The sequence below is a fragment of the Gorilla gorilla genome, chromosome 12 (assembly GCF_029281585.2).
Source record: "Gorilla gorilla gorilla isolate KB3781 chromosome 12, NHGRI_mGorGor1-v2.1_pri, whole genome shotgun sequence".
In the NCBI taxonomy this organism is placed as follows: domain Eukaryota; kingdom Metazoa; phylum Chordata; class Mammalia; order Primates; family Hominidae; genus Gorilla; species Gorilla gorilla.
In genome coordinates, this window is record NC_073236.2 from 70396454 (window position 1) to 70411903 (window position 15450).

General features: G+C 39.1%; 1 protein-coding gene across 2 annotated transcripts in view; it reads left to right on the plus strand.

The window, feature by feature from the left end:
- GFPT1 (glutamine--fructose-6-phosphate transaminase 1) overlaps positions 1–15450 on the plus strand; it is a 61935-nt gene that overhangs the window by 34324 nt on the left and 12161 nt on the right. For both annotated transcript variants that reach the window (XM_004029357.5, XM_063695830.1), the window contains exons 9-14: positions 2404–2509; positions 4253–4416; positions 6578–6673; positions 10332–10429; positions 14013–14133; positions 14523–14680. In XM_004029357.5, coding sequence (XP_004029406.1) covers positions 2404–2509; positions 4253–4416; positions 6578–6673; positions 10332–10429; positions 14013–14133; positions 14523–14680 — 743 coding nt within the window. The remainder of the gene's footprint in view (positions 1–2403; positions 2510–4252; positions 4417–6577; positions 6674–10331; positions 10430–14012; positions 14134–14522; positions 14681–15450) is intronic.

Below are 15450 nucleotides of genomic sequence, written 5' to 3' on the forward strand. Positions count from 1 at the left end.
CCAGGCTGGAGTGCAGTGACGTGATCTTGGCTCACTGCAACCTCTGCCTCCCGGGTTCAAGCGAGTCTCATGCCTCAGCCTCCAGAGTAGCTGGGACTACCAGTGCACACCACCACACCCGGCTAACTTTTATATTTTTAGTAGAGATGGGGTTTCGCCATTTTGGCCGGGCTAGTCTCGAACTCCTGACCTCAGGTGATCTGCCCACCTCGGCCTCCCAAAGTGCTGGGATTACAGTCCTGAGCCACCACACCTGGTCGCATTTTTTTTTTTTAAATGCTGAGCTCTCTTTTTATGTGTTTTTAAATTCACTTTTTTGTTTTTGTTTTTGAGACAAAGTCGTGCTCTGTCACCCAGGCTGGAGTGCAATGGCACAATCTCACCTCACTGCAACCTCCACCTCCCAGGTTCAAGCGATTCTTCCACCTCAGCCTCCGGAATAGCTGAGACTACAGGCGTACTCTACCACTCTCAGCTAATTTTTTGTGTTTTTAGTAGAGACGAGGTTTCACCATGTTGGCCAGTCTGGTCTTGAACTCCTGACCTCAAGTGATCTGCCCGCCTTGGCCTCCCAAAGTGCTGGGATTACAAGCATGAGCCACTGTGCCTGGTCTCTGTTTTTTAACATACAGTAATATTTACTCTTTTTCATGTAGTTTCACCAATTTTGTCAGATGCGAAATTGCATAACTACCACCACAATCAAGATACAGAACGATTTCATCACTCAATAAGGTCCCTCAACCTGCCCTCTGTCATCAACCCTTGTCTCATTCCCAGCCGCTGGCAAACACTAATATGTTATTTTTCTATAATGTTACTTTTTCTTGGATGTCATCTTACATTTATTTTTCAGTTTGGCATCTTTGCTGTTAAATATGAATGGGAAAAGTTACTTTGTTTTCATCACTAAAATATCAAATAATCACAGATGGTGGAAAACTTTGAATATACTTTTTTTGGCTTTTATTTTTAATATATAATTATATATTTATGTGGTGTATATTTCAATACATGTGTACAATGTATAATGATCAGCTCAGGATAAATAGCACATTTGAATGTACATTTCTAATAATTATCAAGTCTGTCTTTATATGTGCATTTTAAGAGGATAGATGAAATAGCAGTTTTTATAAGTATACTTGTGATGTTCTCTGGCTATTGTGTCCATAGTTCTAAGTTCTATTATGTCCTGGCCTTGAAGAAAGGTGCATTTTTGTCTCTAGGACATTTATGTAGTCTTCAACTAATAGATTTTTTTCCTATATTAGACCAATTTATAAAACCTTAGCATTCCAGTTTTGATGAAAAAGTTAATATTAATGTCTTGACAAATTAAGTAGAGGTGTCATAATTCTGAAATACAAGAATTAAAAGGATATTAGCTTTGCAAAAAGACCCTACTTTATCCTGACTTAAAGGAAGTGTAAGAAAACCCAAGTTGAAGAAAGGAGAGTTTCTTGGTTTATAAATTTTGTCTCTAGCAGTGGGTGCCACATATGATGTACCGTGATTAGAGAGTGATATGCATCTGTTTTGTTTTAAAATCAGAATTAGTGTAGACTACAACTTGATTTGTTATGCTGACTTGCTGCTAAAATCTAGTGAGGTTTTGTTATGATACAATAAAAATTAATTTGCCACTAGCCTTCATTTTCTTTTTCTTTTCTTTTTTTTTTTTTTTTGAGACAGTTTTTGCTCTGTTGCCCAGGCTGGAGTACAATGGCGTGTGATTTCGGCTCACTGCAACCTCCACTTCTTGGGTTCAAGTGATTCTCCTGCCTAAGCCTCCCAAGTAGCTGGGATTATAGGCGTCTGCCACCACGTCTGGCCAATTTTTGTATTTTCAGTAGAGATGGGGTTTCACCATGTTGGCTAGGCTGGTCTTGAACTCCTGACCTCAAGTGATTCACCTGCCTCGGCCTTCCAAAGTGCTAGGATTACAGGCGTGAGCCACTGTGTTCATTTTAGTTTTCGTTGCACAATTTTGATATTTTAAATGTAATTTTGTTATAATTATAGGTACACAAACTTTTATGTGTTAAGATCATTTTGTATAAAGTTAAAATTAATTTATACATACTTTTGATTAAAAAAACCGGTTAATATTAAGGAATTACTTGTCTTTTACCTGGAAAATAAATATTATATTAAAAAAACATAATGTAGCACTTTTACCTGCCATGCACTCTTTGATAGTTGCTACTTCACTGTACACTTTTTGTCTGTTCTTATTGGCTTATTGCATGGAAATAAGGTGATCTACTTGGCTTTTTAAATTTGCTAAAATTGTTTTGTGTTGCTATGATTTTTTCTTGATTTTGTAGAATATTATGCATATTTCTACATTGGACATGATTTTCTACATGTTTGCCAATTCATGTTAACTATATGCTTTAGGCAAAGACAAGAAAGGAAGCTGCAATCTCTCTCGTGTGGACAGCACAACCTGCCTTTTCCCGGTGGAAGAAAAAGCAGTGGAGTATTACTTTGCTTCTGATGCAAGGTGAGCTTCCTTAGTTGATTCAAAGAGATTTTTAGTAAAACTTCTCATTCTGCAGGAAACCCAGGAAGTCACTGTGTGTCAGTCTAGTTGTGCTCTGTGAGAGAACTTTTTTAATTAAAGAAATACAGGTGACCATTTTGGAGATGGGGCTATAAGGACACTTTTTCTGTCATTTCAAAGTATGTGGGTCAGTTTACTAAGAACACATATACTGCTTGAGACTTGTTCCAGTGTATTTATTTTAGAGCTCTTAGATTTTTTTCCTTCTTATTTCAGGAGCCTTATCCAGGTTTTGAAGGGAGGAGATTCTAGATTGAAGAGTAAAATGGCTTAGTTAGTATCCCAATAGTTATAGCATAGTTGCTAAACTATTGTAGTTTTAGTCTAATGTAGATACTCATCTTTTACATTTAGAATTAATTTGCAGCATAATCACTTTTATAAAGGGATAGTAGTAGACTAAGATATTTTGAGAGAAAATGCAGGGGGATGTTTACATGCATTTATAAATGAAATAGTAATGAGGATAAAATAAAATCACCGAAATTGCAAACAAGTATATGAGTCATCCACTGTACCTGAAAATAAGAGAAAATAATAAAAATAAGAAAATAATGCCATTTAGGACATCAGGGAATATATTATCTCAGTGGGAAAACAAGCTTTACTCTTTAATGTTTTTACAGGTGTGTAAGGTGTGTAGTCAGGGCTAAGATGTGTAAGATTACACAGTTGACAGTTATGGCTTAAATACACTGGAATTACAGAAACATATCAGCCTTTTCTCATTCATTTATACATTCATATTGAACACGGGGTGAAGTCATATGCTAGCGTTAGGAGATAATGGTGAGTAAAAATAAAAATATTACTTTTCCTTAGGAGCTCTTCCATAGTGAGGAGGCAAATTTTAAACAATGATCACACAAGTGTAGAATTCCAACTGTGGCAAGAGCTGCAGAATGCTAGTAACAGAGTGATTTACCCTTGGTGGGTAAATTTCTTTAAGGGAATGATGTTTGAACTGAGAGTTAAGGAGAGATTAGGAGTTAATTAGGTTAAGAGGTAGAGGGAGGAACATTCATTCTTTGCAAATGGCTCAGCCTGTGAGAGTTTAGGATGGCTATGAGTGTGGCCAGGATAGAGAGAGTGAGAGGAAGCTTGGGGGGAGATAAAGCTGGAGAAGGAGGTATAGGGATTACGGTAAGGCACTTTGTTGTCTCTCTAAGAGCCAAAGGGAAACTGTCAAATGGTTTGTTGAGTGAAGGAGAAACCTTTATTAGAGTTGTTGCCTTTTGATATCAATTTTGGCAGAAATGGAGGATGGATGGAGAGAGATCAGAGAGAAAGTGGGTGGACTAATTGGGAGATTGCTGCAGTAATTCAGCCAAGGAGCTGATGGGAGCTTGAATTTGTCTGGTGGTGGACATAGAAACTAAGAATATTTGGAAGTTAAAATTTCAGGACTTGGTAATGGATAGAATGAGGAGGAAACAACCATGCTTTCTGATCTAATCTGTTTGGTTTAGATTGCTATGCAGAGTTCCTTTTATTTTTTGTCCACAATGACCACCTTCCCCATACTTTCCTGTAGGGGTTGGCATTAGTAAACATAAAATTCTCCGAGATACTGCAGAGTGATAGAGTTTATATTGAAATTTGGTTCTTGTATCCAAATGATAGTTTCATTTGTAATAATGATCCTTGGTTATCGATTGTAATATCTCCTTGAAAACTTTATAGTGCTGTCATAGAACACACCAATCGCGTCATCTTTCTGGAAGACGATGATGTTGCAGCAGTAGTGGATGGACGTCTTTCTATCCATCGAATTAAACGAACTGCAGGAGATCACCCCGGACGAGCTGTGCAAACACTCCAGATGGAACTCCAGCAGATCATGAAGGGTGAAAGTTTTTGTCATGTTATAGCTTGCTGTCCTTACTGGAAAGAATATATTCTACTTCCTTTCCTAGCATATTGAATCTAATAATGAATGATGAGTGGAATCTTCCACATGATTAGTGAAGGGACAACGCTAGGAAAAGGGATGATTCTTTAGAGAAATTATCTGCTGTTTTTACAATCGTCTTCAAACTAATTAATGATTTGTTATTTCTAACATTATAAAAAAGAGGTTATTAACACTTGATACTTTAAAGATACTTTATAAACATAAAAATAGTTAATGTTCTGTTCCTTTTTATTCTCTTTGTGCTTTAGTTTTCTTATATATAACATGAGGATAATATAGCCTGCCTCATTAAGGTTGTTTTGAGGATCAAGAAGCTACTATATGGCTGGGTGTGGTGGCTCACACCTGTAATCTTAGCACTTTAGGAGGCCGAGGCGGGCAGATCACCTAAGGTGGGGAATTTGAGACCAGTCTGGCCTTGCCGACATGGAGAAACCCTGACTGTACTAAAAAATACAAAATTAGCTGGGTGTGGTGGCGCATGCCTGTAATCCCAGCTACTCGGGAGGCTGAGGCAGGAGAATGGCTTGAACCCGGGAGGCAGAGGTTTCAGTGAGCCGAGATTGCGCCATTGCACTGCAGCCTTGGCAACAAGAGCGAAACTCTGTCTCAAAAAAAAAAAAAAAGAAGCTTAAAACAGTGTCTGACACACTTAGTCGTATGTAATATTTGCTTCTGTTAACTATTATAATTATTATGATTTGGATTATTTTATTCCTTTCTGATGGGATTGTGGTAGGAATAAAAACTAACATTGGCCAGGCACAGTGGCTCATGCCTGTAATCTCAACACTTAGGGAGGCCAAGGTAGGAGGATCACTTGAGCTCAGGAGTTTGAGACCAGCCTGGGCAACATAGTGAGACCTTATCTCTACTACAAACTAAAAAAAAAAAAAAGTCCGGGTGCACTGGCTCACACCTGTAATCCTAGCACTTTGGGAGGCTGAAGCAGGCAGATTGCCAGAGCTCAGGAGTTCAAGACCAGCCTCAGCAACACAGCAAAACCCTGTTTCTACTAAAAATACAAAGAAAATTATGGGCATGGTGGCACGTACCTGTAGTCTCAGTGACTGGGGAGGCTGAGGTGGGAGAATCGCTTGAACCCAGGAGGCAGAGGTTGCAGTGAGGTGAGATCGTGCCATTGCATTCCAGCCTGGGCGACAGAGCGAGACTCTGTCTCAGACAAAACAAAACTATGAGCCGGGCGTGGTAGTGTGTGCCTGTAGTCTCAGCTACTCAGGTGGCTGAGGTGTGAGAATTGCTTGAGCCCAGGAGATAGAGGCTGCAGTGAGCGGTGATCTTGCGGTGATCACTTCAGTCTGGGTGACAAAGACCCTGTCTCAAAAAAAAAAGTAAAAATAAGAAATAACATTTATTGCATAACTCTCTATATATATGTCAGATTTTTTGCTTTATTAATCCATACTACAATCCATACTGTGAAGTAATTGGTCTTTTATAGATTAATAATTTCCCCAGCTTAGATAGTAAAGGATAGAACTACAGTTTGAATGTAGGTTGCACTCCAAAACTTAAAGCTTGTCCCAGTTGACCGAGTGCGGTGGCTCACGCCTGTAATCCCAGCACTTTGGGAGGCCGAGGTGGTTGGATCATGAGGTCAGAAGTTCGAGACCAGCCTGGTCAGTATGGTGAAACCTTGTCTCTACTAAAAATACAAAAAATTAGCCGGGCGTGGTAGCACACGCCTGTAGTCACAGCTACTCAGGAGGCTGAGGCAGGGGAATCCCTTGAATCCAGGAGGCCAAGATTGCAGTGAGTCTAGATCACGCCACTCCACTCCAGCCTGGGTGACAGAGCAAGACTCCGTCTCAAAAAAAAAAAGCTTGTCTCATTCACTTGTTTTAACTGCACATTTCAAGTATGAAGTTAATTAAAAGTGACTTTTACTGTTATTTTTTTCCACATAGAGTAAAATATGTTCACCCAATCTTTTAGGCAGTCATGTCTATCGCATGACCTTTTGTTATATTTTATTTACCAAGATTATATTAAAGGAGAGAGACTTTTAGTTGTGTGCAAATTCTTTTATTTGATTTGTTTTTGTTTTAATTATGTGATTTCTATTACTATAGGCAACTTCAGTTCATTTATGCAGAAGGAAATATTTGAGCAGCCAGAGTCTGTCGTGAACACAATGAGAGGAAGAGTCAACTTTGATGACTATACTGGTAATTACATATGATTATTTTATTATTTCAGTGTCTCTGACAGTAGGAGGTGCCATTAACAACCTGAAAGTTCATTGCCCTTAATAGCCTTGTAGAACAACTACAGCTGCCAGCCATCAGGGGAGCCCAGCCATCTTGGAAAAAGTTCTTTAGTGTGTGATTCTACCTATATAAGATATCTAGAATAGTCAGATTCACAGAAACAGAAAGTAGATTAATGGTTACCAAGGGCTGTGGGGAGGGGAAATGGGGAGTCACTGTTTAAAGGGTACAGAGTTTCAGTTGTGGGATGGTGAAATTACAGAAATGGATTGTAGTGATGGTTGCACAATAATGTGAATGTGCTTAATGCCACTGAATTGTACATTTAAAAATAGTTAAAATGGTAAATTTTATGTGTAGGTCACCCACTGTGTACCAGGGACTGTCCTAGGTACTGTGAATTCTAAGAAGAATGAGACCTGGTCCCGTTGCTGGGCAGCTTATGTGTATTTGCCTGGCCTAGGTTTCCTTTCTGAGTGTATAAATAAGTAAAAGTGTGAACTTCCCCAGAGGTCTTTCAGGTATTTGCCTGATGCCTTTGGATAACCTGTACCCTCCTGCATTTTTAAGGTAGAGGTGAGAGTACAACACTACTCTTTTTTTTTAGGATGGAGTTTTGCTATTGTTGCCCAGGCTGGGGTGCAGTGGTGCCATCTCGGCTCACCGCAACTGCTGCCTCCTGGGTTCAAGTGATTCTCCTGCCTCAGCCTCCCAAGTAGCTGGGATTACAGGCATGTACTACCAGAGGAATTGTATCTGCCTCTGTAGACAGAGGTGGTTGTTGAAGATGGTTGAGCTGGAAGAACTGGGAGAGTAGCAGTAAATTCTTTTATGGTATTTATGGAAATGAGGTCAGGAAAAAGATTTGTTTTATAAGGGAAGAAAATGAGACAAACTTTGGGAAGTTCACGGTTTTAAAAAGTACTTTTGGCTGGGTGCAGTGGCTCATGCCTGTAATCCCAGCGCTTTGGGAACCCAAAGCGGGAGGATCGCTTGAGCTCAGGAATTCTAGACCAGTCTGACCTCCTTTTTACTAAAAATTTTTAAAAAATTAGCTGGGTGTGGTGGTGGGTGCCTGTAGCCCTGGCTACTGAAGAGCCTGAGGTGGGAGGATTGCTTGAGCCCTGTAGATCAAGGCTGCAGTGAGCTCTGACTCTACCACTGCACTGCAGCCTGGTTGAAAGACCTGTCTCAAAAAAAAAAAAAAAAAAAAGAGTACTTATATCTGTATTATGTACATAAAAGTTCTGTAATAAAACAGGATAGCTGTCATCTTTTTTGTTGTTAGGATGAGGAGATTGAGGCTTTCAGTTTGCCAAAGGTCACATTGTTAGTCATTTATTGAACCAAACTAGTCCTCATGTATTCATTGTTCTAAGTGCTCTCCATCCCCTCCCCTGTCCATCAGGCATTCTTTCTTTTGCCTGTAGTGATGGCCTACCTCATCTCAAAAGGGATCGGGTTTTTCTCAAAAGCATCAAATTTAGAGCTTTGGGCAGCTTCTTTCAGAACTATCCCAACTATCCTCAGCCACCAGAAATTTCTAGGACTAATTTTAAGGAAACAACCGTGGCCAGCTAATCTCATTGTCTTACATCCATGTCATTCTTTGTCATCATCTGCAATACAGGTCTTTCTGGTAGTTGGTCTGCCTTTTTTTTTTTTTTGCTTTGCTTTTATATTGAGTCTTTGCCTTTGCATGACCCTGATCCAGCCTTTTACTGTTGTTTCCTTTCTTCTCAAACATTTGTGATTAATGCCAAGGTCTGTGGAAAACACTGTAGGCAGAGGTACACAAACAGGCTTGGTCTAGTGCAGTAACAGCAAGAAGGCCAGTCTGGCTGATGTGGCCTGAGTGAGAGAGGATGTGCTAGGATATTAGGTCAGAGTAAGCAGGAGACAGGTCTTATGGGACTTGAAGGCCAAAGTAAGTAGTTCGGATTTGATTATAAATTATTTGGGAAGCTAGTGACACTTTTAATTTTGTTTGGTTTTGTTTTCTACTTGCTAATTTTTTAAAATAGAGAAACATACCTTCTTTCATTATTGAAATTCAAAACGGAGAACATATAATTATTCAAAAGATAAAAAGTAAAACACGTACCTTGGTTTTATATAACTAACTAAGATAAAAAAGAAGGTGGACTGGCTGGGCGCGGTGGCTGACACCTGTAATCCCAGCACTTTGGGAGGCCAAGGTGGGTGGATTACTTGAGGTCAGGAGTCCGAGACCAGCCTAGCCAACATGGTGAAACCCTCTCTACTAAAAATAGAAAAAAATTAGCTGGGCGTGGTGGCTCACGGCCTGTAATCCCAGCTACTAAGGAGGCCAAGGCTGGAGAATCGCTTGAACCTGGGAGGTGGAGGTTGCAGTGAGCCGAGATTGCACCACTGCACTCCAGCCTGGGCTACAGAGCAAGACTCTGTCTCAAAAAAAAAAAAAAAAAAGAAGGTGAGGAGATGAAGAGAGCAGGGGCAGAGTAGACAGACTGAAAATGGTTCAGAGAGAGCAGCAGGATGAGGCCCACGAGGAGGTACCTGTCATTCTCCTCAGCCAGATTTGGAATTGTTTGAGTCCAGAAGCTCTCAGTGCCTTGACCACTATATTTACTTGGTGGGTGATTAGTGAATTTTAGTTGACCAGTTGAATGAATGTTGAATGAGAATTTCTCACAGATAGAAAACTAGCCTGTGTGGAAGGATTTCTGGACAAGACACATGGAGAACAACATGTAAATAGCTATAGAAACTGAAAATGAAAAAGAGGACAGACTTCATTGGAGGGTCTTTATGTTTTTAAAGGATCACTGTAAGAGATCCTTCTGGTAGCATATGGAGAGCAGACTCCAGGAGGTGGAGAACAGAAGAGAGAACTGGAGAATGTTGCTGTCGTCCAGGGAGAGATGCTGAGTTTGAAGATAAATGTGGAGGGATCAGAACAATCAAGCATTTTGACTGAAGCATTAGGGGAATGGGGACGGCAAAGACTGAGAGGAGAGTGGGTTTATGTTACTCTACAGAGCACCTTTCTGGGCACCAGAGGGGAAATAAACGTAACTGAGATAATGTTTTTCCCAGACAGGTTTATTGAGACATAATTAGATATAATAAAATTCACCATTCCTAGTGTATAACTCTAAGTTTGACAAACCTCTGCAACATAGTCATAATCATAACCTCTACAAAGTCAAGATGTAGAACAGTTCCATCACTCCCAAAATTTCCTTGCGCCCTATTGTTGTCAACCCCTCCTCCAGCTCCAGCCCTCTACATCTAATGATCTGTTTTCTGTGTCCCTCTACTTTTGCCTTTAAGATAACTTTCAAAGAGAAGAATGTAAAAATAACTAACTAAGGTAGAATGTAATAAATACTGTAATTGTGTGGGGATGTAGAGAGGTGAGTAAGGTCAGTTACAAGTTTGGGGGGGCCAGTTAAGTTGTGACTTATTTAATTTACTTTTCAAAATTACAGAGAACTGTGCTTTCCAAGAGGAATGTTAATTCTTTAAAACAGCAGTATTCTTCCTCATATTGGCAGTGGATACTCACAAAATGCGATTACCTAGTTCACATGGTTCTTTGCTAAATAATTATGTACACAAACTTTTATTTCAGTGAATTTGGGTGGTTTGAAGGATCACATAAAGGAGATCCAGAGATGCCGGCGTTTGATTCTTATTGCTTGTGGAACAAGTTACCATGCTGGTGTAGCAGTAAGTGCTTTTTAAAATTTTAATTATGTTGAATATTAGAGAATATCTGTAGACCAAGTAGTAGTCTAATAACATACTGTGTAAAACTATGTTTTGTTAATGTGTTATCTTTTCCCTTTTGTGATAAAAAAAGAAGGTAAGGGGAGAAATTTACCAGCTGCTTGGAATTATTTATCCATGGAAGATCTGTAGAAAAGGTCCCTAGGTATACAGATAGACCTCCTGCAACGGACTTCATGAAAGGCCAAGAGGGGGAGAGTTTCTGTACTGTCCTAGACTTGTAGCCTAGGGAGCTTGCCTACATGTGTAAGAGCCATCATTGGGTTTTGCTTAGCATTGTTCACTTGCCCTAGACAGATGGCCTGCATCATGTGTGAACCTCAATGCAGTTTTACTTTGTGGGCACATTACTGCAAAGAAAGGTAGTCTGCTTTTTTTTTTTAAATCAGATTTTATTCTTTAAATTGTTCTTTTAGAAGCTGAAATTCAGTATCAAAAATGTGTATTGTCACTGCAGAAGCATAGGTGTATGAGGGTCTTTTATTCCAATAAAAGACCAATATTTGCCCATGTAGTTTCCTTAGAAAGAGACAGTTTATGTGCTGCTGATGTCAACTGTTATGAACGGAATACCTTTACATTCAATTTCTGCTTTTAGGATTGACTTCCAAAGTTCATGACATAATTTATTTATTTGCTGAGGCATAAATATTTATTAGGAGCCATTTATTTAAGCAGTGAGTGAAACTATCTGGTCACCTGCCCTTGCATCTCAACAAGCTTTGCTCTTTTCTAAGACTACACCAAATACCTCCTCCCCTCCTCCCCCAAAATTATATGGTCCTAAACAGAAAGTCTATGTAATGTTGAAGGGTAGAGGTCTAAAAAAGTGATTGTTTTGTCTGGGTGTTGTGGCTCACACCTGTAATCCCAGCACTTTGGAAGGGCAAAGTGGGAGGATCAGTTGACGCCAGGAGTTTGAGCCTGGGCAACATAGCGAGACCCCGTCTCTACCAAAAAAAAAAATTATCGGGGTGTGGTGGCAACTCCCTGTAGTCCTAGCTACTTGGGAGGCTGAGGCAGGAGGATCGCTTGAGTCCAGAAGGTGAGGCTGCAGGGAGCCTAGATTGCACCGCTGAACTCCAACCTGGGTGACAAAACCAGGCCCTGTCTCAAAAAAAAAAAATATTTTGAACACGGGAAGAAGAACGACGTAAACACGTTAGTGGTGGCTTAGATCTATTACTGAACGAGCCCTCTATTCAGAAATAGAAAATTTGATTAAACGCTTCATCTAATGCTAAGACAATTTTGGGGCAGAAATTATATACTCTGTTAGAATTCTCTAATGTAAGATTTTTTGTTGTTTTGTGGATGCCAAGACTACTGTAGTTAACAAACATTAGAAATCCCTCTGTGGTTTATCAGACAAAATAGTACCATTTATTTTATCCTGTTTTACATTTTTGTTGTTGTTTCATGACACATTTGCATGTTTTTTTTTTAGTATCTATATCCTGAATAACTGACTACACTCTAATCATTCTTAACTCATTGATGCCAGAGGTTGCAAAATTTTTTTGTGAAAAATCATCAGACCTTGGTGATGACCTTGAGCAGTAGGTTATAAATAACTCCCACATGCTTAGCGTTCCAATGATGGAACACTAGGCATAAATGATTTAAGTATAGCCTAGTTAATATGCTTTTCAAAATTTTAATTTGCTCTAGGTTTTGTAGTGGCATTCAGTGGAATTTATAGCATTAAGTTACTCTATTGTGATGGAAATATGTCATTTTGTGTATTTATAAAAAGTTGTTTGCAGCTGGGTGCAGTGGTGTGTGCCTATAGCTCCAGCTCCTCGGAAGCTGGGGCAGGAGGATCACTTGAGACCAGGAATTTGAGGCCACAGTGCCCTATAATCATGCCTCTGAATAGCTACTACACTCCAGCCTGGGCAACAAACCAAGACCCCATCTTTAACCAAAAAAAAAAAAAAAAAAAAAAAAGTTGCCCCAACTGAAATAATAAACTATTAATTAGCACAGATAAATCTTGAGATTACTTTTTTGGGGTTTATTACTTTTAAATATCTGGTAAGCCTCCAGATTTCTATCTTTCTCTCTTCTTTCCCCATCTTTTTATTTTGAAGAATATGATTCCAATGTAACATTTATATCATAAACTGGGTGAAAAGGTTTGGTTTACATTTATTTGTGGGAAAACATTTAGCATTTTAGTGTCGGTAACTTAATTATGTATAATAAAATATATTAATGGAAAAGAATAATAAAAAATAGGGGCATTTTATCTTCAATGATTTTCTTTACATGATGTTGTAATATTGTTAAAAAATGCCAAATCAAAGTTATTTAATATTTTTGGGGGAACCAAGTAAAACGATTCTGTTCAAATTTGTGGGCAAGCAAAAGTTAAGGGCTATGAAATAAGGGCACCTTTAAGTTCTTTATTGCTGAGAAGGAGGAAAGCTGAGATGGATGAGAGATGGGGAGGGCCACTTGCCTGAAGAGGCTGGTGAAAGGCTGTCAGGTTAGGTGAGCTCCACAGTTAGAATTAAAGCAACACTAAATGTATACATTGGTTGAGCTTAAAGTTTTTGCTGCCTAAAAGATAATTTTTCTGTTTTTGATTTTCCGATGTTTAGTGTAAAAATAATTAGAATGGAAATTTACTGAAATGAAGGTTAAACTACGTTTTGCACAGAGGCATACCGCTCCCTACTTCATTCCCCCTGCCCCAGGCCACAAAAGTTGAAAATAGTGAGCCCTCTTAAACAAGATTTCTAAAATATATTGACTTCTTTTGGGAAATGGTCATATTTATGAATACGTTGTACTTTTAAAGTGTTTAATTTTTCTCTATATATTTGTACATCTGTTACCTGATTTGAAACCCCTCCCTGACATGGGTATTACATGAATTTTAATTTTAAAGATTAGGAATTGGGAAGTTAGAGATAACACACAAGCTGACTCAGAACCATGCTCTTTCCACTTCTCAAAACATTTTATATGTGTGGGTATGTTTCCTTATAAGAATGTATGTGGCCAGGCGCAGTGGCTCATGCCTGTAATCCCAGCACTTTGGGAGGCCAAGGCGAGCAGATCATGAGGTCAGGAGATCGAGACCATCCTGGCCAACATGGTGAAACCCCATCTCTACTAAGCTGGGCATGGTGGCGCACGCCTATAGTCCCAGCTACTCGGGAAGCTGAGGCAGGAGAATCGCTTGAACCCGGGAGGCGGAGGTTACGGTGAGCCGAGATGGCACCACTGCACTCCAGCCTGGCGACAGAGCGAGACTCCATCTCAAAAAAAAAAAAAAAAAAAAAAGGAATGTATACATAGATAGTTGTCTAAAGAGACTGATAGTAAAATGTTAGCCATGCTTATCTCAAGTGGTAGGATTTTGATTTTTTTTTTTTAATATTCTGGGTTGTTTTTATTTTCTAACGTGTCATTTTTGTAATCAGAAAAAGCAAAAACTACATTGAATCCAAAGAAGTCCGATGAAAGAGTATTTGAAGGAAAGTTCTGTGACCAAGTCATATTTTCTCTGCAGACACGTCAAGTTCTTGAGGAGCTGACTGAGTTGCCCGTGATGGTGGAACTGGCAAGTGACTTCCTGGACAGAAACACACCAGTCTTTCGAGATGATGTTTGCTTTTTCCTTAGTCAATCAGGTGTGTTAATTTTAAAGACTTAAAAGGAAGGAAAGTTATTCTTTCTAATAATTCTAGCATATCTTGGCAAAAGCTGATATTTAAAGATAAACTGGCATTGCAGATGACTTGACGAACACAGATTTATTTTAATGTTACATAATTCTTTATGAATTAGTAAAAATGAACACCTTTTATGTTCAAAGAGCTGGATTTTCAATGACAGAGAAGGAAGAGAGATCCTGACAAGCCATATTACTTAAAGTTTTATAAATTTATTAAGTGGATGTTTTGTATTTTATTTAAAGCAAGTAATATTGTTGAAAGTGTGGTCAATTTGTTTTTGCTCCTAAGAAACAGCATATGTTAAAACTGTTCTGTGTGTTATGGTTGTCCTACTTTTTACACAGGTGAGACAGCAGATACTTTGATGGGTCTTCGGTACTGTAAGGAGAGAGGAGCTTTAACTGTGGGGATCACAAACACAGTTGGCAGTTCCATATCACGGGAGACAGATTGTGGAGTTCATATTAATGCTGGTCCTGAGATTGGTGTGGCCAGTACAAAGGTAAATTCTTGACTCATTTCTCTGATGATTATTTAATCATAGTGTCAGTGAAGCAGACTAGTCTGTAGACTAGTCTGTATCTTATTTTTGTTAGCAGTTATAGAACTCACACATTTTATTTTTGTTAGCAGTTATAGAACTCACACATTTTACTAATCATTGTAATTATTGTAGGACTTTAGGGTCAGATAGATAAAAGACTTGTCATTCTCTCCCTCTTCCTAATAGAGTTTAAAAGGGACTTATGTATATAATGTAAGTCCATTTTGAAAAGGTCTCTGCTGGCTATCCTTGTCTATCACTTACTGCCCTCCTGCTAGGCACAGTAGGATACATAACAAGTATATAACATCCCCTTCTTTTATGAAGTATAGTCTGGAATTTGAAAAGTAACAAATTAGAAACATCCACTTTAACCATTTTTGGAATTTTTATTTACCGATTTATGGTTTCTAATAAATAATGTAAAAATATACATACTACCTCTGAAAGTTTGTAAGGAGGAATACACCTTTGGTATAAAATTTGGCAACTGCCAGGCATGGTGGCTCACGCCTGTAATCCCAGCACTTTGGGAGGCTGAGGCGGGCGGATCAATTGAGCTCAGGAGTTCAAGACCAGCCTGGCCAACATGGTGAATCCCGTCTCTACTAAAAATACAAAAATTAGCCAGGTGTGGTAGCACGTGCCTGTAATCCCAGCATACCTGGGAGGCTGAGGCAAGAGAATCACTTGAACCTGGGAGGTGGAGGTTGCAGTGAGGCGAGATT